The 23,427-nt window shown below is 42.5% G+C and overlaps 1 protein-coding gene across 7 annotated transcripts in view; it reads right to left on the bottom strand.

Moving 5' to 3' along the window:
- ALG14 (ALG14 UDP-N-acetylglucosaminyltransferase subunit) overlaps nt 1-23,427 on the bottom strand; it is a 123,085-nt gene that overhangs the window by 30,162 nt on the left and 69,496 nt on the right. For 5 of the 7 annotated variants that reach the window (XM_038541268.1, XM_038541270.1, XM_038541274.1 and 2 more), the window contains one exon: nt 3,382-3,918. The exons of 1 other annotated variant lie outside the window; for it this stretch is intronic. In XM_038541268.1, the coding sequence (XP_038397196.1) occupies nt 3,688-3,918 (231 nt within the window). In that variant the 3' untranslated portion in view covers nt 3,382-3,687. Of the gene's footprint in view, nt 1-3,381; nt 3,919-18,743; nt 22,638-23,427 lie in introns of those variants that run through there. One more of the 7 variants, XM_038541269.1, reaches the window with a different exon arrangement.

The raw sequence follows: 23,427 nt of genomic DNA, 5'->3' as shown, positions 1-23,427 counted from the left end.
TGTTTATTTCCTTCCAGGCATTTTTTCTTTTTAACCTAACCTAGCCATTAAGTCTGGCTGGAGCTAGAATGCCTTGGCTCAGATTCCAGCTCTGGCACTTTCTAGTTATAAAATCTTGGAGCAGATACTTAAATCTCTCTATGCCTCAGTCTCCCAACAAATGTGCTAAGAAAACAAGGAATTTATGCTGAAGAGTTGGCTTAGGTTGTGACCATGGGACTGAAGAGGAAAGGGTGGGTGCAAATTAGTTCAAAGGTAGAACGGATAAGTGAATTCAGACGACATGGAGAGAAGTAAATGGGAAGACAAAGGAAAATTCTGGGGATTTTAAAGGGGGGGACCAATTAATTATATATGGAGTAAGGAAAGAGCGTACAAAACAGCAGCTATTCCAAAGTTTGTTGCTTGAGAGATACGAAAGCGGCTAGTTAACTACTCTGGAAGGGAAAAGGGGAAAGTATGTCAAATCCATGTTTAAAGTGAATTAGCAGCAAGAACAGAAGTGTAGACAATTTGTTTATTTGTTTTTAGAGTGCTCGAGTGACAGGCTGAACAGAAGAAAGTTCAGAGCAGGCAAGAAAATCTGGGTGTCTGCTCATTGCTGGCCAGAGCTGCAATATCGGAGAAGAAACTGTGCACGGCCCCCCACGCTGGGCTGTATGGAGAAGGACAACCTTTAACACTCAATGACGTTCTTATCGTGGATAAAAGAGGCTTAATACATTGCTGTCAAACTCCTTTTGGTGAGATGGGGCTTTTCGGGAGAATTAAAGCACTGATTCAGTCTAAGGAACTGCGCAGTGAGGGGGGTAGTACATTTCTCAGTTTGAATCTAACTTTGGAAGGCCAAATAAACACGTTTCAAGTTGCTTTTGTAGGGAAAAGCCAGGGTCATCTCCTTTCCAGCAAGGACTTCTTGCTACTTAAGCTCAAATTGTACATTCCTCTTGTTGACACGGCTTCATAGCACTCTAAGTTCCTGGCTAAAGCTTCCCGGGATGACTTTTGGATGTCCTATTTGAAATAGTTAGACTTTCGGCTCTGGCAAGCTGCTGAAGCCCTCCAGGACAACTGAACTGTAGATAAAAATCTTCCAGGGAAGTAGGTGTGGGCAGGATGTGTGGTTTCCTTGTCTCTCATTTAAAGACTGATGCAATTAATTTTTCATGAACAGTCTATTCCAGTAAGAGGTGAATTCCAGAGTGTTTCAAGAGAAATCAGAAAGGACAAGCTAGCTACTGATCTTCAGTTTGAGTTGGGGCTAGAGCACTATTTTTTTCAAGCAGAACTCCCTTGGTCACTGTGACCTCGAGGCCCTGAATTAGCCATAACCACCACACACAGCAGGGCAGGCACTTGTTTACCAAATAATCTGGAACTGAGCAAACCTCACTCTGAATGTGTGCATGATAGTCGGAATCCAGGAAGACAGTCCTAAATTTTTAGTGATATAACACACACGAGGTTCTTTCTCTGACATTCCAGGCTAACCACTGTCTAAGTTAAGTCTCTGCAAAACATCTGGGACATACATTTCTGGAAAAGATTACGGCATCTTTTCTACAACTCTCCCCGGCCTAAGCATTGTGTGCTCTGGCCTGACAGGAGCCTCCGCAGCAGGATTACCTGTGGGGGCCGGGGAGGCTGCGCTGGCGCACGGACAGGCATTTATTGAACTGAACACAGTCCAATTTCATGCATCGACTATTTACCTAGTGCCACTTAGGAACAAAGTGCAGAGCGGAGAAAAAGTCAAAGGTGAAAAAAAATGTTCATGCTGTTATCCCTAAAAAAAAAAAAAAATCACTTTCTCTCGAGAAAAGTAGACTTATTTCCTCTGACATTCCAGGCCTTTCCATCGGGTAGCGGAGGCAGCACCTGACATTTGACGATTAAGGTCAAAGCACACAATGAGCTAGCTCCTGGCTCTCCCGTGGCCACCAAACCAGACAGCAAAATAGTTTCCCTATTCTGAGGGTTTTCTCAGCCAAACACCTAGGAAAACGTCCTGATGACAGATGTGCCTACTTAATCCAGAGAAGATTTGCCCAAAGAACAATAAAAGCTAGACTGGCCTCAGCATTTTCATTTTCCAACATCTCAAGGTATTCATGCATTTCCACTGACATTTAATCTCTTCATTCTTTATTAGATCTATGTCATACTTACTAAACAGATTTAAGAGAAGAAAGTTTAAAAACTCCAACACTACAAGAGGTCTTCTCACTGTTAAAGGAGAGAACTTAGAGAAAGAGGAATTCCTATTTTTTTGAAGAGCTCCCTGGCCTGGTGCCGCACTAGGTATTGTACTAGGCAGGGCAGCACAGATTCTCAAGCAGGTCCAACTAAATACTTCGTGAGGATCAGTGCAAAATACAACATGGGTCCCTTGTTCTACATCTATTAAGGAATTTGAGTGACAGCAGAGCCCGAAAACCAGTGCAGGGCCTTCCTGAGTGTGGGTCCCTGTGTGGCTGCAGAGGCCACATGCCCAAGTAGCGGGCTTCACTCTCCAGTCAGGCTGCCAGGACTTGAATCTCGACTTTGCCATTTACTAGTCATGTGATCTTAGACAAGTCACCTGTAAAAGGGGAATAATAACAGACCCTACCTCATCGAGTCGTTATTAGGATTATAGGAATTAACGTTTGAAAAGTGTTTAGAAGCATATTGCAAGCACTCACATAAATGTTTAGTAAAAATATCCTCTACTAAGTCTAAACAACCTCAAAATTCCAGGGACGATGATGACCATGACATTGTGAATTTACTAAAACATTAAAAAAATATGTTTTGAGAGTTTAGATTTCTGAAAACCAGAATGATGCTTTTATTACTAGGACAGTTGGTCACCTTTTAATTTATTTTAACAATTAAACAAGAGATTTCAAAAGGTCTTCTGGATTGAGGGCAACGACTCACAAAGCAAAACCGAAGAACAAAAAAGGATACTGGTTCATGCTCAAGGTTCTGGAAGCCTGCGGAGTATAACTTGTCATGAAGCCCATGTGATATATGCTGAAGAGATTCACTAGGGACTTTACTGCTTCCATACAGGAAACAGAGCCTGCTGTATCGGAACAAAAACTAAGAAATATCTTTTTTCTTTTTACTAGGCAAAATATTGTAAAATAAAAAGAGTTGCAGAACAGGAAATGTTACTAATCATACTAATTCTATATTTAGTTGTAGGAAAAATACTACTAAAACAAGTCAGAAGATAACTTGTAGGTAGTGATACAAAAGAAAAGAAATTTGGTGCACGGAAGCATAAATAATGGCGTATTAATGTTTGTTTTATTTTTATTTTATTTTTAAAAAGATTTTATTTATATTTTTGAGAGAGCAAGAGTACACGGGTGTGGGGGGGGGGTAGGGGGAGGGAGAGAGAATCTCCAGCATGCTCCATGCTGAGTGGGGTGGCCTGACGTGGGGCTCGATCTCATGACCCTGAGATCACGACCTGAGTCTGACTCTTAACCAGCTGAGCCACCCAGGGACCCCTTAATGTTTGTTTTGTAAGAGCACCTTTGGTTTCCTTACTGGGTTATTTATACATTTTTTTTACTCTTCACCACCAATAATTCTCAGGATCTTCAGAAGCCTTTACAATAAAACGTGTAGTATTTTCTACTCCATTTATAATAAATATGGTTGACTGCAAAATTCCAGAGAAGCTATCATTCGTCAAACAATTCGCCCGAGGTACACAGACTTGGGGTACTTCTCCTTCAGAGCCGGCCACTGAACAATGAAGTAATCGGAGAGGTGAAACAGAATTTTTCCGGACAGGGATAAATGTTCTACTCGGCAGATGCTTTCAACATAGACAATGATCACTTTCTTTATTCCTAGTATCCCAAGGAGAAGGGCAGATATGCAGATAGGAACACATGTTCCTGGTCCATTACACAACACCTTAAAAAAAACACAAAGTTGAAGGTCAAATTAACATACAGAATACTAATCTAAAAGAGGCATTTGAAATTAAAAACAGTCACATTTTAGGAGAGATTTTTATTACTCTATGCCTTGCATTATTCCTTGTCAAGATCTAGGATGTAGCAAACCCATGCACTTGGGAGGCAGGCAGGGCTGTGTTGCAGGCTCTCCTGCTTATCACTGTGTGACCTGGGGCAAATAACAGAACTGCTCTGGGCCCCGGGGGCCTGCCCTGTGCGACCAGAGGCATCCAGCACACTGCCTGGTGCTCAGCCAGTGTTCACTGGACGCGCGTGTGCTGCTCTTTTCCAACTGTTTTATGGATCACGTAAAAACATCGAAGACAGATAAACTTAGCTCTGAGTCAATATTTTCTCATGTATCAGCTTGTTCTTGATCTCTTAAAATAATTTTATAATAGTTGGAGCGGTGACATGTAAGATGTAGGAGAAAATGTCTTTTAAATTACTATGTAGGGGATCTCTGGGTGGCTCAGCGGTTTGGCGCCAGCCTTTGGCCCAGGGCGCGATCCTGGGGTCCCGGGATCGAGTCCCGTGTCGGGCTCCTGGCATGGAGCCTGCTTCTCCCTCCTCCTGTGTCTCTCTCTCTCTCTCTATCATAAATAAATAAATAAATATTTAAAAAACAAATAAATAAATGACTATGTAGAGTATCTTTGTGGGATATAGAATCATTTTAGGAGTTCAACCCAACAAATGGGATATTTGAGAGAAGGGTACTAAATAAATGTAATTTCTTCTTCAAGAGAATTTAATCTGTTCTTGTGGTCCAGAGAGTTTAATGTCTTTGAATTCTGCTAATTTTTATAGATAGTCACTGGTTAAAAACAATTTAGTTGGCAAAAATAACAAGAAAAATTAAAAAATAAAAATTCAACTCCTAGAGCAACTGCGAAGAATTTTTAGAAGTCTTTTTTTTTTTTTTTTTAAGATTTTATTTATTCATGAGAAACACAGAGAGAGTGGCGAAAATGAGGGCAGAGGGAGAAGCAGGCTACCCATGGGGAACTGGATGTGGGACTCTATGCCGGGACCCCATGATCATGACCTGAGCCAAAGGAAAACGCTGAGCCACCCAAGTGCCCTAGAAGTCTTTTAAGAAAATGAGAGGAAACCTATTTCACAGAGTTATTGGTAAGATAACTTATTATTACTTTCAGCAAAAAATGTATTTGCACAAACATCTTAATCATATGCTTGTATTGACTGAATTAGTAACCCTAACAAAGCATCTTTCTTTAAGTAGGCTCCACACCCAGTGTGAAGACTGATCTGGGGCTGGAACTCATGATCCTGAGATCAAGACCTGAGCTGAGATCAAGAGTCAGATGCCTAACCAACCGAGCCACCCAGGTGCCCCTAATAAAGCATTTTTTATTCCACAAATGATAAAACAGGAGATATGTGGTTGTCTAATGCATGCCTGTTGGGCATTACCTACAATTGCAAAAAGTCCACAAAACTTATCAGACCTCAGAGAACCTTAGAGTTGAAAGGGCCCCTAGATACACTACCTCAGCATCTTGGCATTTCAGAGATTCTCCCAGATGGACAGACATCCTACCTCAGCTGCAGGCGATGGCCAGGGCTCTTAGGGTTTGATAAAGGTTATCTGATCTAGGCGCTGCCCTTCCTGGAGGCATGACCACTGGCACACCATTCACAGAACTTTGGGAAGAGAGAAGGTGCCTGCTTCAGGGGGGAACCAATCTTTTTTGTGTCCTCTTTAAAGTGTTTACCTAAAATTTAACCCCTTGTCTTTATGAAGAATTTTTGTTCAGTTTTTCTTGGATTACCAGCTACCAAGCTGCTTTTCAGATCAGTCTTCTTTAATCCCTAGTGAGTTGCCCCTATAACCTTTCTTCATAGACCCTCAAGAAAGTGTAATAGAAAGAAAACAGGACTGAGAGTCGGGGGAACAAGGTGCAAACAACTTGGGCAAAATAGAAATGGGAATCACTGCCTCGGCTCTCAATACCACTCTTTACCAACAACTCACTGTATAAACATTTCACATACATTATTTTAATTACTCCTGATAACAATCCTTTGAGGCAAGTTTTATTGTCCCTTTTTGCAGAATAGGAATCTGAGGGATCCCTGGGTGGCGCAGCGGTTTGGCGCCAGCCTTTGGCCCAGGGCGCGATCCCGGAGACCTGGGATCGAATCCCACATCAGGCTCCCGGTGCATGGAGCCTGCTTCTCCCTCTGCCTGTGTCTCTGCCTCTCTCTCTCTCTCCCTGTGTGACTATCATAAATGAATAAAAATTAAAAAAAAAAAAAGAATAGGAATCTGAGGCACAGAAAGATTGGGCAAGTTGCCTGATCACAAGTTTAGGAGTGGGAGAGTTCATTTTTTTGGTTTAAGATTTAATTAGAGAGAGAGAGAGAGACTGAGAGAGAGACTGAGAGTGAGCGCATGCAGTGGGGAACGGGAGAGGGAGAGGGAGAGAGAATCTGGGGCAGACTCCCCACTGAGCATGGAGCCTGATGCAGGGCTCGATCTCATGACCCTGAATAGAAATCACAAGTCAGATGCTTAACTCACTGAGCCACCCAGGCGCCCCAGGAGTGGAGGAGTTCTATTGCTTTAGTCACTTTTTCTTCTGTGACTCAGTTACCATATACACAGGGAGACTGGACTAAATGGCTTTCCTTGTCAGCTCCACGATTCTTCTAATTCTATGACTTTAATTTGCATCTAGTTTTGTCTTATGCCTAAGTTACAAGATTGTTCTGAATCCTTTCAGGGTTTAGAATTCTAAAAATCCTATTAATGCAAGGTTTCTCAACAGTGGCATTATTGACATTTTGGATAGGATAATTTTTCATTGTGGTGGCCTGTCCTGCACACTGTAGGATGTCTACTAGCACTCCTGGCCTCTACCCACAAGATTCCAGTAGGCAAGACAATTAAGAATATCTCCAGGCATTGCCAAATGTCTCCAGTCGGGAACCACTGCATTAATGAATCCACTAAACTGTGGATTATATGTTGCTTTTCTCAGTCTTTTTTTCCATTGTACAAAACAAAATGAAACTTACGGTTAAAATATAATGTAAAGACTACTTGTTGGGTCTTCAATGTCACAAAAATATTTTCATGCTTGTTGCCTTCAAAAAATGTACACATCCACACGTGTTCATTTTGCTCTCTATATACACAAGCTGTGAATACTCTGATAGAGATGTCTGTAGACAGGGAAATGACTAGACATTGGTGGGAGATGTACTGACAACCTGCTATAGATCAGAAGCAGAGACTGTCAGGATGAAAGTAGAAGTTAAAGGTATTCATTTATTTATCTCTGCCACATCTCTATTTTGAAGCACTTAGTATAAAATCATAGGTATGATAAAACCACAAAACCATAAATCAAGTACTTAAAAAAAAGAAGGGCAAATTAATCTCAAGGAAAACTTAGGCTAAGGAATGCTACTTTTAATTAAGCACAGGTTTTAACTCCTGAGTTTTACGGAAGCCTAGGCAAAAAATTAAAACATTGTGGATTATGGAGTTTCCACTGTTCAATGAAGCGTATCAGAAAGACTTATTCCAAGGACTGAACAAAATAGAATTAAGTATAAAAGATTTAAACAATGTTAAACAATATAATGGTTGATGTTGTCTTTTTAATTTTATAAAAAACATAGAAGTATTCTTTATATTTTTATTTCTTAAAATGGACATTCTCAATCAATGTGGGGCATTGCTTTTATTCCCTCTCCTCCTCAATACCCTGTAAGCTCCTTATGGGCAGGGTCAACCTCTATATTTTGTACCTGGAACAAAAAAGGCACTCACTAAATTCTGCCCAAAGGAAGGAGCAAGGGAGTAAGGGCAGAGGGAATCCTTCTTTGCCTATTGTATATGGAGTCAAATGCTCTTTTTGCTACACTCAACTCTGTGACTCTATTATACCCATTTATCATATATATATATAATGGCTATAACTGACAACTTTTAACCCCTCCCCCCAAAAAAAACCCCAAACCAAAAAATCCCAACCATCCCACATCTATTTGCCTTTTCTCCGGGGAACCACTGCTACCTGTCTCTCAACTTAAGCACTGGGGTGGACTCCATACTCAACCATAAGGAGAGGACCTATGACTCCAGTCTGACCAGTAAGGGCATTGAATTTCTCTGACAAAAGTCACCTGATTAGGAAAGAGCACCTAATCCAGTGAGATGCCACAAGATGCAGTGGGACGTTTGCTGGGACTGCTCAGAGAGCAATGTCTTTTTTGCTATACTGGGACCTAGGAGGATGTAGGCCTGGCATGGTTAACATTTATCTTGCTGCCATGAGGATGAAGCCATCACAACGTAGAAGAGAGCAGAGATGAGAGATGAAGACAGGACAAGTCCCAAGGTAGCATTTACAATCCACAAATCCAGCTGTGCCTGAAGGAAACCAGATCTATCCCTAGACTTGCCAGGTAGGTGAGAGACTACATTCCATTTTTGCTTAAGCGGTATGAATCAGGACTTCTGTCACTAGCAATAAAAAGTATACTAACTGATATAGCCCTTTATTTTGTCTAACTCCCTGACTAGCCTCGGACTATTTGCAGTGCCAACTGGTAGGTGTTCAGTACGTGCCTGCGAGATGAATTAACAGACCAATAAAGCTTCTCTGAGAGCATAAAATCCAAGAGATGTACTAAGAATAATATAACTCAGAGGTCTAGAGAACAGAAAGAGGTCAGGGCTAATATAAATATGAAGTCATGAGGGTGGATGAGCCGGATCAAGGATCAATAGTTACAAGAGGATTGTTGTTCTGTAGACTTGGGTCACCAGAGGCCAAGTCCCGTTGGCTGAGACACAACATCAGCATGTATGAAGAGATGCAGTTAACTTGGGTAGCCTGAACTCAACTCCCAGCCTAGTAGGAACCCCATACACAGAATATGGGCCAGGACCTTTGGGGTCCTGGATTGGTTTGAAGTTAAGAGGCCATGAGGTTGAGAGTGCACCAACAGGGAGCGTGTGAAGGAGAGACTGCAAGCCAGATGGAGAGTCCAACTAGGGCTGCAATTGCAGGGAACAGAGAGGCAGAGTCCAACTCTGAGGTACCAGCCTGAAAGCTAGGCTTTCAAACAGTCTCTTGCTGGTGGAGGTCGAGGCTGGAGAGAGCTCATGAACTACAGGAACAGAGCTGTAGGGAAGGTTCAGCAGAGCTTCTAGGGCCATGGATAAACCTGGAGAACTGGAGCCCACTGTCAAAGCTGAACAGGTTCAGGTGACCTGTGGAGGTCACAGGTTTCAGAATCAACACTTCTGTTTGTAGGATACTGGCTCCACTTTCTAGAGAGGTGAATGGGGAGATGCAGAAGGAAGCAAACACTGAGGTTTGGGAATTGTCTGGAGACACTGGGAGAAAAACTGCTTGGACATAAGGCTTACTAGGAAGCAAAGTCAGATGAGGTCCTTAAGCATGCACCTTCTTTTTTCAGAAACTTAAGAAAACCACAAGGCTACCTGACATAGCCTGTGCCCAAAAGTGAGCCAAAGAGAATGAATCAATGTTTCTCATAATCATCAAAGCTACAATGATAGAGATCCGAGATCTGGCCAAGAAAAGAGTAATGGAAACCTCAGGGATAGCTATTTCAGGGAATCTCTGGGCTAAAATGCAGGGCAGGGGAAGAGTGAGCTGGAGGGGGAGGAGAGCTTCAGGAGGAGCCAGGTGAGGTGAGCAGGAACCAATGATCTACATGGGAACGTAAAAGGTCAGTGGGAACAGAGTGGTGGGGAGGGAGGAACTTACTCTATAGCAGACAGTGAGCTCTTTCAACACCAGAAGAAAAGAATCCTGAGTTTGAGGTTAGTGTGGGAAAACCTGTACTTTTTGAGGACATGACAAAGGATAAGAATGATGGGACTGGAAGTTTGCCCCCAGCAGATTTTCTTTTACATACTAAAATAATTTTCAGCTCAATGTGAAAACTATAAAAGGCATAAAGAAAAAGAGCAATCCTTCTAATTTCATCAATCTGTTAACATTCTCTTTCAAAAAATGTCTTTATATAAACATTTCTATATTTTACTATAAATAGGATCATATATGCACACACATAATTGTATGTAAACACCATAAAGTTCTGTTTAGCTAGTTTTGTGTGTTATAAAAAGTTTTAAAAAATCCTTGTTTTTTAATGATTGTATGTATGTATGTATGTATGTATTTATTTATTTATTTTTAAAAGATTTTATTTATTTATTCACGAGAGACAGAGAGGGGCGGGTGGGCAGAGACACAGGCAGAAGGAGAAGCAGGCTCCATGCAGGGAGCCCAATGTGGGACTCGATCCCTGGGCCGAAGCAGGCACTAAACCACTGAGCCACCTAGAGATCCCTGACTGCATGTATTTAATTCTATGGATATCTCATAACTCAATTAACTCTTCTCTTATTGGTAGAAATCTAATTTTTTTTTTCCTGTTCTAAATCATGCTCTTTGAACGTCTTTTTCTACAAATCTGTGACCCCTATGGTTTTAATTTTGCATTGAACTATGTTCCAGAGTTCTCCCTGAGTGAGAGGTTAGAAGAAACAGTTCAAGGACTTAAAGAAGTTGTAGAAACAACTGTCATGGATTGGGAATGGGCCCCACTGTGTTTTGTTTTGCTCCTGCCTAGAATCTGTTCCAGCGATTTCTCACTGAACTGTGGCAGCAAGTAGAGCCCACCTCTCATAGCACAAGTGAGACTTCTTTCTAGGTCCTCTTTGCCAATAGTGGATGGGCTGGGGACCCAGCTGGATGTTTCTGCCTACCTCTGACTAGGAGCTAGCAGTGTAGAAAAGCAACTCTGGATAAGAAACTATTCTTGTGGCCAACGTGCCACCAGAAGAGTCTCCTGTCCAATATTAGTGGTGCTTGTTGTAGTGTTCACTGTCTAGCAGTGGTGGCACAGGGTCCTCCCACACCAGCTTAGGTGGCCATGGAATTTTGGCCATGGTCCTACCTGCCCAGTTCTTAGCTTGACCCTCCATGTTTTCTCATCCTACTCCATTAATTTTCTCAGTAATTCTTTTTTGTTTTTTTTAAACATTCTTTTTTGTTTTATAAGATTTTTAAATTTTATTTATTCATGAGAGACACCGAGAGAGAGGCAGAGACATAGGCGGAGGGAGAAGCAGGCACCCTGCGGGGAGACTGATGAGGGACTTGATCTTGGATGCCAGGATCACGACCTGAGCCAAGGGCAGAAGCTCAACCACTGAGCCACCCAGGTGCCCCTTTCTCAGTAATTCTAAGAGCTCTTCTTTTTAAGGTTCCCAGACTCAATTCCAAAGTGTGTGAGAGGAGGAGCAGGGGAGGGTCCCTTATACACAATATCAAACAATTCTCAGATACCAGTAGTGTAACTGAGAACTTAATTCAATGTTGACATTATCTATCCAGAGATAGTACCAGATTCCGCAGGTGAAAGGTTCAGTCCTACAAGATGGGCTCTCACCCCTCACTTCAGACACCAATCACAAGCCAGAAGCTGTTATCTTTGCTTCCAACTGACAGGCTATAGCCTAAAAATTAGAACAACCTCCTCCTTATTTATTTATTTATTTATTTATTTATTTATTTATTTATTCTCATTCATTCATTCATTCATTCGAGACACACAGAGAGAGGTAGAGACACAGGCAGGGGGAGAAGCAGGCTCCATGCAGGGAGCCCGACATGGGACTCGATCCCTGGACTCCAGAATCATGCCCTGGGCTGAAGGCGGCACTAAACCGCTGAGGTACCCGGGTTGCCCTCCTTATGTTTTTAATTTGCTAGAGCAGCTTGCAGGACTCAGAGAAACAATTATGCTTACCAGTTTATTAAAGGATATGATAAAGAATATGAATAAACGGCCAGATGAAGAGGATTCGTAGGATGAGGTATAGCATATCACTCTCTCCAATCTCTCAAGTGTTCACCAATCCAGAAGTTCTGTGAATCTAGTCCTTTGGGTTTTGATGGAGACTTCATGACATGGTCATGATCAACTAAGTCACAGGCCCCTGGCAGATTTAACCTCCAGTGCCCTCTTCCCTCCTCCTAGATGGGGGGTGGGGGGAACTTGAAAATTCCAACCCTCTAATCACAGGGTTGGTCCTCCCGGCAACCAGGACTCCAAAGTCACCTTTATTAATGTAACAAAAGACTCATTCATAGCCCTATCACAGGAAATTCCAAGGGTTTTAGGAGCCTTGAGCCAGGAACCTTGGACTAAGACCAAATACATGTAAGAAATATATGGCTGGTCATCTGAATATTGGTCTGAATGACCAACTATATATTTCTTACAAATCACAAAACTGTAGCTCTCAGTAGCCTTTCACTAAACTCTTTTCCTGTTTCAATCAGCGAGAGTAGATTTTTATGGTTTGTTACCAAGAACCCAGACTGGTATGGGAAGAACAAAGGCTTTGAGAGCAGCAAATGCAGAGTTAGAGGAGGGGTGGATCATGTCCAAAGGCAGAGGATGTGCTCAGGCAGGACTGAACGCTGAATCGTGAGCACAGGATGCAGGCACAGTGAGTCATGGATGAGGACGAGGCTGGTAGGCAAGCATTCCAGGATGGGAAGGACAGGTGTAAGGCCTCATCCAGAGGGGAGGAGGGCACCATCAGTAAGGGAACAGTTCAGGAAACTGGAGAGAGAAGCATCTGAGAATAATCAAGGGAGTGAGGAAGAAAATACAGTTGGAGAGCAGGTGGTCTGTAACACGTAGAGGTTACTGTTAGAGCACCAGAAGGCAGGGGGTAAGCCTGAGGAAAGGCAGCACGGAGTGTCTGTGAGCAGCGGAGGTGGACAGCAGGAAGGAAAGGATGTGTAGCAGATGGGATGATGTATTCCTTGGCTCACGATACGGTACACTGTATTTCTTCTTTTTTATGTATATTTAATCATCTGAGTATTAACAGTTCAACAGAAACATCTAAATATCAAAACCAATGTGAAATAACCACATAAATCCTAAACATTGGAATCACCAGCTATTTATGAACCTAAAGGTCCCTTACAATTCGTTTGCTAACACAGTGAGTTTTCAGAGTTGTCATCATTGTGTATATAGCATTTTGAGGTCTACTTTCCCAATTCTTCACTACTTTCATTCCATGTACTACACAGTTGTTTGTTGTTTCGCTGCAACGAATGTGCCATGGTCCACCTGGATACTTCCCTATTTCTCTAGACCCAAGTATAGCTTTCATTTTCTTTTAAACCATATCAAAAAGGTATGTAAATTATAAATTGTTCCCATGTAGGCTAATGTGCTCATGTTGTAAGGATACTGATTTTATTGCTGGCTCCTCAAAGGATCAGTTACTTGCATTTTGATTGGTGACAACTAAAAAAAACCGTTCCTACTGTAAATCAGGTTCCTGGACCCAATTCCAATGTGTGTCTGTGTGTCTGTGTATACTTCCCCATACCAACAATGATCCAGACACCAACTGGGTGTTCTATAATTCAACTCTATTCTGAAACTATCTACCAGAGACAGAATCAGATTTCACAGGTAAAAGGCTCAGTCCCATGAGACTGCCCTCCACTTCGGACACCAGTCACACAACTAGGATGTTACTTGTGCTTCTGATTGACAGGCTACAAACCAGAGGCTCCAACCACCTGCTGGAACTCAGGACACCAACTGCAAGTCCATGTTACCAGTATTTCTGACTGAATGGCTGTGAATCAGAGGTTCCCATGATCCCCTCGTTCGGTTCAATTAATTTGCTAAACTGGCTCATAGAACCCAGGAAATTCCATTTATTTGCTAGATTACTGATTTATCACAAAGGATATTAAAGATATGAATCAGCAGCCAGATGAGGAGATAACAGGGCAAGGGATGGGAAAAGGGTGAGCCAGGCTTCCAGGCCCTCTCAGAGCTTGCCATTCTTCTCAAATCTCCATGTGCTCACTAATCCAGAATCTCTCTGAGTTCTGTCTTCTAGTTTTTTTTTAATGGAGGCTTCATCACACAGCCATGATTGATTAAATCATTGGCCACTAGTGATTGATCAAACCTCTAGGTCCTCTTCCCTCCCTGGAGGTCAGGACTGAGAATTCAAACCCTTGAATCACATGTTGGCTACATTGGCAACCAGCAACCAGCCCACATCTCAGGGGCTTTCCAAAACAACAACAACAACAACAACAACAACAACAAAAACCCAAACAACAAAACCCAACAACCTTTACTATTCTCATCACTTAGGAAACTTAGGAAATTCCAAGGGCTTTAGAGGAGTTTTGAGTCAGGAACTGTGGATGAAGGCCAAATATACATGAGAAATAAATTTTGGTCACCTCAATGACCAAATACACACTCTACTTCTAAATCACATTTTTGTACACTATAATAAAAAAAGAGCAGTGAACTTTGGTCCTGTAGTATCTTGCCCAATCAATTAAGTTCCCTATCCTGACACCCCGACACTGATTACTCCAGTTCAGCCAGGATATTCTTGCTCATATTGCATTCACATGATCCACAAGAGGCTGGACAACATGGTACTTATGTGCCAGGCATTTGCAATTACACAGACCTGGGCTGGCTGTGTCCACAGCACCAGGGACAAACTGCTTATCCATTGCATGGCTCAGTTTCCTCATTTATGGATTACTTCAAGAAATATTTATTGAGCAAAGATAATATGCCAGGTACTGTTCTGGATATTAGAGATGTATTAGTGAACAGAAGTCAGTGCCCTCACAAAGCATACACTGCAGTAGGCAGACAGAAAATAACAGATGCATGTATGAATATATTAACATAAAGCAGGATAGGGAAACCGGAGATATGGAGGTCAAGGAAGATGTGTGAGAAGGGGGTTTGTGAGCAAGGATCTGATGAAGTGGTATAGTCTTCCAAGTGAATCAGACATTGGATAGAGCAGGGGGCAGGGGAGATGGAACAGATTTTGTGGGTGACCGTAAGTTACCAAGGGCCAGTGAAAAAGTTTGAGAGGTTGGAGAGGGGCAGGACTTTGAAACAGATTATAATTTAACAGAGCTGTTATGTCCAAGTGAAACTCTATCTCAGGGGTTTGACTTCTTGTGTACATATTGGAAACAAAGACATGCAGGGCCAGATGACCCTGGTCTGATGTCCTTGTGTGGAGGCGAATAAGAAACTCTAATAATAAACTCTAATGTATTCTCCTTGGGAGTTTGTAGGGGTGAGGCAGAGAATGTTAGGTGGGGAAGAGTAATCAACCAGAACACAAGGAAAACAGCATCTACATAGTTGTGTTACAGTGAAGATTAAATAAGATAATACATGTAAAGTATCAAATAGTGGTTGGCCCATGGTAAAAATTCAGTAAATGGCAGCTATTATCATAATCTATCCAAAAGTGAAGTAGTAGAATTGTAGCATTTTTCAAACTCTTAGAGGAGTGCTCACAAAGCTCTAGCCTCATACTCTGTCACAGTCATGGATAGCATCGACCTGGCATGATTTATCCTACCCTTCAGAGGATACTTTTTCAGAGAACCCAACCATCCATTTTGGTCTCATATTTTTTGCCCCGAGTGCTTCACTCCAAGTGATGTCTGTATAAAAAAAAAAAATGATAGAAGGAGCCTGATGACCAGCAGTGGTATTTTCTGGATTTCCACAGATGGTAGATGACAGAGGGATTCTTCAATGTTCCTGCTCTGGGTCTGTGGAGCCCCAGTAGCTACCTCTCAGCCTGTGGCCCAATGGCTGTGAAAGCTGAATGGCTACAACATGGTCAACAAGCCTGATGACATGATGAATAAGCCTGATCTTGTTCATTTCAAAACAGAGCTGGCTATTTTCCCCTTGTATGGGAAACTAGACTTCCTAATCTTCTGGTGACCTTCCTGATTTGCTGGGTTTGGGTTCAGCGACAGGGGTGGTGGCTAAATAGGGGGCAGAAACACAGGCTCCAGCGTCCCCTCCACAACTCAGAGGCGCTATGTAGTTCCAGTGCGTGTTAGTAAGGCCCTACAGACCAAGGCCCACAGGTTTGGCACTCTGTACATGTTGCCGGCCAATCCTCCCACTGGAAGTGCAGAGTGGGCGAAAGAACTCAGAGGTTGTCAGGGGACACAGTGGGTTGGCATTTCATTTCCTTGCCCTGATCTTCCATCATAAAAAAAGTAGATACATAAAATTAAAACATATATATATATATAGTCTAGTTAAGCCATGCCTGCTTCATGTCATTATTAAAGATCATTGTCAGGCTAACCAAACATTGTTTTCCCAACCCTTCTTGGAAGCAGTTGAGGAAATTGAATCTTTTAGTTTTCCTGTTGTCAGGACCAAATGGTCAAGGTGACGTTTCCTGCCCTCTTGGCATTTTTTTGTTTTGTTTTGTTTTCATTGTATTTTCAACTGTCTGAATTTTTTCCTTTTGCTTTCCCCACACCCTCTACTCAGCTGCTCTCCCAGAAGCACAGACTGCTAGCTGTAGATGCAGACTCTGAGAGTCATTTGGTCCAGTTCTCTCCTGTCGCCTGAGGAAGAAGGGCAAGACCTTGACCTTTACAGGCCCATACTATTGCCAGGCACAGCCTGTGTGGCATTTTGCATAATTATCTCACTTAAACCTTATAATCATTCTCTGAGGTGGATGCTGTTATCCTCGTTTAGGACACGAAAACTAGGCACAAAGAAATTAAATGACCCATGTAAGGTCACACAGCTGAGACTCAAACCTAGCTTTTAGAAGACAAGCATGGGCTATTCTGTCCACCATCCTGGTCCTGCACCTGTCAAGCAAATCTGGCATTAGCTGGAAGTGGGCTAAAGGCAAGGCTGGCTTCAGGGCAGATATGATGCACGGAGTTTAACTAAAGGTGAAATTCTGGCAAATGTTACTAATATTTTATAGCTTTAATAGAGAAATTAGTGGTAGACTGTAACATACCATTGGAGTAGGATGAATTATGAAACCTTTTCAGCAGATTAAATAGGAAAAATGGTTAACATTTTTATAAGAAAAGGGAGTATCCTCTCTAAACAGGAAAGAACTGGCTTATTCAAAGCAATTATATAATTCTTGACTCTTGTCAAGGCCCCTCTTGACTAGACAAGTGATATTTTCTTCATGATCCTTCTCTTTTTTTTTTTTCATATAGCCATGTATAAAATTTCTATCGTGCTGAACTGAAAACTAGTCAGCAGTTTTCCTTAGATAATTTACACCCAGATTATTTTGGCAGTGCAGGCATATCTTGTTTTACTTCACTTTGCTTTATTGTGTTCCGCAGATACTGGGTTGTTTTGCTTTTGTTTTTAACAAATTGAAGGTTTGTGACAACCCTGCATTGAGCAAGTTTATCATTGCTGTTTTTCCAACAGTATTTGCTCACTTCATGTCTCTGTGTCACATGTTGGTAATTCTTGCAATGTTTTAAACTTTTTCATCATTATTATATTTGTTATGGTGATCTGTGATCAATGATCTATTGTAACTGTTTTGGGGAGCAGCCATATAAAATGGCAAACTTGATAAATTTGTGTGTTCTCACTGCTCTATCAACTGGCCATTCCCCTTGTCTCTCTGCCTTTCCTTGGGGCTCCCTATTCCCTGAGACACTATGATATTGAAATTAGGCCATTTAATATCCTTACCAGAGCCCCTAAGTATTCAAGTGAAAGGAATAGTCTCATGTCTTTCACTTTACATAGAGAAGTACAAATGATTACGCTTAGTGAGGAAGGCATGTCAAGAGAGGCCAAAAGTTGCTGAACAGTCAGCCAAGTGGTGAATGCAAAGGAAAAGTTCTTGAAGAAAATTAAAGGTGCTACTCCAGTGAACACACAAATGATAAGAAAGCAAAACAGCCTTATTGCTGATATGGAGAAAGCTGTAGCAGTCTGGATAGAAGATCAAACCAGACACAACATTCCCTTGAGCCAAAGTCTACACTAATGACTCTTTCCTGTTATATACTCAAAAGACAGGAACACTGGTAGGAAATGAGAGAAGCAATTCAATTCTGGCAGAAGTTGTTTTATGAGATTGAAGGGAAGAAGCCATCTCTATGACATAAAAGTACAAAGTGAAGCAGCAAGTGCTGATATGGAAGCCGCAGCAAGTTATCCGGAAGATCTAGCTAAGATAATTCATGAGGGTAGCTACACTCAACAAGATTTCAACGTAGACAAAGCAGCCTACTATTGGAAGAAGATGCCATCTAGGATTTTCATGGCCAGAGAGAAGTCAATGCCTGGCTTCAAAGCTGCAAAGGACAGGCTGACTCTTGTTAGGGGCTAATGTGGCTGGTGACTTTAAGTCAAAGCCACTGCTCACTTAACATTCTGAAAACCCTAGGGCCCTTAAGAATTATGCTAAACCTACTTTGCCTATGCTCTGGAAACGGAACAACAAAGCCTGGATGACAGTACATCTGTTTACAGCATAATATATTAAAATATTTTATGCCCACTATTGAGACCTCCTGCTCAGAAAAAAGATTCTTTTCAAAATATTACTGCTCATTGACAACACACCTGGTCACCCAAAAGCTCTGAAGAAGATGTAGAACAAGATTAATGTTGTTGTCTTCTTCTTCTTCTTCTTCTTCTTCTTCTTCTTCTTCTTCTTCTTCTTCTTCTTCTTATTTATTTATTTGATAGTCACACACACACACACACAGAGAGAGAGAGAGAGAGAGGCAGAGACACAGGCAGAGGGAGAAGCAGGCTCCATGCACCGGGAGCCCAACATGGGACTTGATCCTGGGTCTCCAGGATCGCGCCCTGGGCCAAAGGCAGGCGCCAAACCGCTGTGCCACCCAGGGATCCCCTTATTATATTTTTTTAAATGTTGTTTTCATGCGTCACATAACATCTATTCTGCAGCCTATGGATCAAGTAGTAATTCTGACTTTCAAGTCTCCTTATTTAAGAAATACATTTCATAAGGTTATAGTTGCCATAGATAGTGATTCCACTGGGGGACCTGGGAAAGGTCTATTGAAAACCTTTTGGAAAGAATTCATCATTCTTTTTTTTTTTTTTTAAAGATTTTATTTATTTATTCATGAGAATACACAGAGAAGAGAGAGAGAGAGGCAGAGACACAGGCAGAGGGAGAAGCAGGCTCCATGCAGGGAGCCCGACGTGGGACTCGATCCGGGTCTTCAGGATCACACCCTGGGCTGAAGGCGGCACTAAACTGCTGAGCCACCTGGGCTGCCCAGGATTCATCATTCTATGTAACATTAAGAACGCTTGCATTCATGGAAGGGCTCACAATATCAACATGAACAAGAGTTTGGAAGAAGTTGATTCCCACCCTCACTGATGACCTGGAGGGGTTCAGGGCTTCAGTGGAGGCAGTAACTGCAGATGTGGTGGAAATAGTGAGAGAACTAGAAGTAGATGTTGAGCCTGGAGATGGGACCAAATGGCTGTAATCTCATGATCAAATTTTCACAGCAGAAGAGTTGCTCCTTATGGATGAGCAAAGACAGTGGTTTCCTGAGATGGAATCTGCTCCTTGTGAAGATGCTGTGAAGATTATTGAACTGACAACAAATGATTTTGAATCTTACATACATTTAGTTGATAAAGCAGCAGCAGGGCTTGAGAGGACTGACTCCGTTTGTGAAAAAAAATTCTGCTATGGGTAAAATGCTAGCAAACAGCATCACATGATCCAGAGAAATTGTTCATAAAAGGAAGAGTCAACCAATGTGGCAAACTTCACTGCTGTCTTAAGAAACTGTCATGGGGCACCTGGTGGCTCATTTGGTTAAAGGTCTGACTTTTGATTCCAGCTCAGGTCATTATCTTAGGGTTGTGGGATGGCACCCCACATCAGACTCCATGCTTAGCATGGAGTCTGCTTGTCCCTCTCCCTCTGCTCATGTGTGTTCTCTCTCTCTCTCATATAATAATAAAAGAATTTGTCACAATGACTCCAATCTTCGGCAGCCACTACCCTGATCAGTCAGCAGCCATCAACATCGAGGCAAAACCCTCCACCAGCAAAAAGACTACAACTCACTAAGCTCTGATGATGGTTAGCATCTTTTAGCAATAAAGTATATTTAAATTAAAGTATATGCAGTTTTTAGACATAATCCTATTGTATACACTTAGTAGAGACTATAGTATAGCATAAACATAACTTTTGTATGCACTGGGAAACCAAAAAAATTCATTGACTTGCTTTATTGTGATACTGGCTTTATTGCTATGGCCTGGAACGAAATCTATAATATCGTTAAGCTATGCCTATATAAAAATGTTTATGAATTTTTATAGAGGATTACCTGATTCCTTAGTTCTGAGTCAAAAGGATACACAGAAGCGCTTGCCTATGAGATTCTGGTTGTGTGCGTGTGTGTGTGTAAAAGAGAGACATTTAGACAATGAAGTAAAGACAAAGGATACTACTCAATAAATTGAGATGGATTAAGTAGTTGGTTAAACATAGACTCTGCTGCCAAGCTCGGACGCCGCACCTTGAGTAAGCTGTCAAGGTTTTCCAACAAACATGTGCTTTACTCTGTGCATTCAGTTATTCACAAGTTATTTCCCCTTAGTGGTCTGCCACACATTTATCAAAATCCTAGTGATGGTGCACCTGACTCGATCAGTAACATGCATGAGCAGAGTGACCCTGCTTGTCAAAATCAAGGTAGTTTTTGAAGTTTTTATTGACTTTAACCTTTAGCTGAGTTAAAGGTTACACTACTGATTCCCTCCTATTATAGACTCAGAGGACAGGGACGTTGGTAGGAACTGGAGAAGGAATGAGTTTATCCCAGTTCCATTCAGAGAGGACCCTTTTCAACTAGCAAGGACAGAAGCGACTCTATGCTAGTATTTCTCGGGCCTTCCCATCACATTCACCGAGGGGCAATCACCCAAAATGTAATTCTTTCCAAAGCAGAATCTCTGGGTCCAGGGTCCAAGAATATGCATTTTCAACAAGCTTCCAGATTCTGGTACAAACTATAGCTTGTAAACCTCTGTGCTATACTGCAGGAAGGAGGCTGGCATCCCATCTACGCTTATTTATTCCTGCAAAAGGGGTCTGTGTGTGCTAAGGGAGAAGGAGATGAGGCTACTGGTGATCATCAAAGGCCATTCTCTCTCTCTCATCCTGCAAGACCACTTTGGGGGCAGGAGCCCAGCTGAACTCATCTGGAGGAGCTTTTCAGCGAGCCTGAGGCCCCTATTAGCAGAGAACTCTTTTGGCAAGACTCCTAGAAATCAAGTAGCCTGGGGAGGAGACCTATCTTAAAGCACTAGAACCTAGGTCCTTAAATTAGTAGTTAATGCTTTAAAAAGGATTAGTTGACAGCATTCTGAGAGTAGGGACAGGATACAGAGAAGGCACCTGAGGTGTAAGAGAACAGAAAGGGACTTTCATTAATAGGGAGATGGCAGGTGGCAAAGCAGCATATCCTCTCTTAGCTACCAATGTGCCCCATCTCACCCATGCTGAAGAAGCCGTCTCTGCAGACGTGGGGGATTGGTTTGCTGCATGCTTTCTGGCATTACATCCGGGGTCTTTGGGGAGGAGAGGGCTGGAGAAGTAGGGCCTCAGTGGTGGCGCTCCACCAGTGTCTTCTTAAGGGCAAGGGTGCCTGGGTGGCTCAGTGGTTGAGTGTCTGCCTTTGGCTCAGGGTGTGATCCTGGAATCCCGGGACTGAGTCCCACATTGGGTTCCCCGCAGGGGTTGTGCTTCTCTGTGCCCCTCTCTCTGTATCTCTCAAGAATAAATAAATAAAACCTAAAAAAAAAAAAAAAAAAGGAAGGGGCAAGAGGTTTTCATCTAGCAGGTAATCTGAGAAACACCCTACCTGACCAAAAGCCAAATTTGGTTAAAGAAGAGATTCTCAACCACTATGGAATCATGAACCTCTAGGTTTTCTAATTTAGATAGGAACCCGTGTTTTTGGAAATAAGAGTTTCTAATTGTGAACAAGATGCAATATCTGAGCAATTGACAGGCCAGGGAGAGGGCAGGACTCCAGGTAAGGGCACGGACTCTCCAGCCAGACTGCCTGGGAGTGAGTCCTGGTTCAGCCACTTCATCTCTGTGTGAACTTGTGCTAGTTATTTCACCTAATTTTGCCTCAGTTTCACCATCTGTAAAAGGGGAATTGAAATAGTGCTGTCTAGGTAAGGTTACGGTAAGGATTTTTTTAAAATATATTTTATTTATTTACTCATGAGACACACACAGAGAGAGAGAGAGAGAGAGAGAGAGAGAGGCAGAGACACAGGCAGAGGGAGAAGCAGGCTCCATGCAGGGAGCCCGACATGGGACTCGTTCCCAGGACTCCAGGATCACACCCTGGGCCGAAGGCAGGCACTAAACTGCTGAGCCACCCAGCGATCCCCTATGGTAAGGATTAAGTGACGTAAGGCTTGCAAAGCACTTACAACTCAGCAGGTCCCTTACGCATATTTGCTATTATTTTTCTTTAAGTCTCTCTGCCTTGGGTTCCCTCACAACAAATTCCAAAAGACAGCCTTCGAACTGAAGGAGGAAAGGAATCCTCATGTCATCTGTATGGCTGATGTTCTTTCAAGATCAACAGTGGCTCTTTTGACTTAATTATAGTCTTTCTTCCTCCCCAGAGCTGCACTGAGGGCACTGCTGGGCCACAGTCCAGGCATCCTCTGTTGGGGCAGCAGGTTCCCAGGTCCTCTCGTGTGAGCCTTTTAAGGGAAAAGGAGGTGGGTTGGCAGAAGAACAGACCCCTATTTTGTGCAATTCGGCGAAGAGGGCAAATAACACGTACTCCAAATTATTTACTGGTGAAGCTTCCCAGGGCAAGACTGAAAATGAAATTCTGTAAGAGGTCCATTCTAGGGCATAAAGTGGAATTATCTCCGCCAGGATTCAATCTGGCTTCCTGAGTCTGACAGAGCGTTTCCAGGGAGAGCAAGTGCCGCACAGACTTTAATGCCACTCCTTCATCATCGTCCCTGACTCAGGCCCCCATCAGGGTCCAGCCCATCTGACCTCCCCTGCCAGCTCACTGTGGCTCCTGTCTTGGAGAGCTGCTCCCCCAAACAAAACTGCACTGTGTTTGGTTCGGGAAACCGTTGGCAAGGGGAATTCTAGAGAATTGGAGCAAGGCACTCACATATGGGGCAGATGCTAACTTTAAATTTCATGTTAATTGTAACTGAGGGAATTAAAATCCACGTTGTGGTTCTAAGAGCTCCCACTAGCCCATCACTCTGGGCTGTCTCACCTGAATGTCTTTATTAAGAATTTTTTTCATGAATTCAACAATTACATCCTGAGCAGAGTGGGTAGCACGCTAAAATGAGGACGGTGCGGATGCCACAGCTTCAAACTATTTGGCTTTGAATACTATCTCTGCTGCTTAGTAACCATCAAACTTGGGGCAAGTCAGTTTTTTCCCTTATGCCCCAGTTTTCTTCACTACAGAATGAGGCTAAAAAATGGCAGGTAACTAACTCACAGGCTTGTTGTAAG

Source organism: Canis lupus, chromosome 6, assembly GCF_011100685.1.
Source record: "Canis lupus familiaris isolate Mischka breed German Shepherd chromosome 6, alternate assembly UU_Cfam_GSD_1.0, whole genome shotgun sequence".
Lineage (NCBI taxonomy): Eukaryota > Metazoa > Chordata > Mammalia > Carnivora > Canidae > Canis > Canis lupus.
Note: the sequence above shows the minus strand (reverse complement) of the source record. Positions and strands in the feature narration are given on the sequence as shown.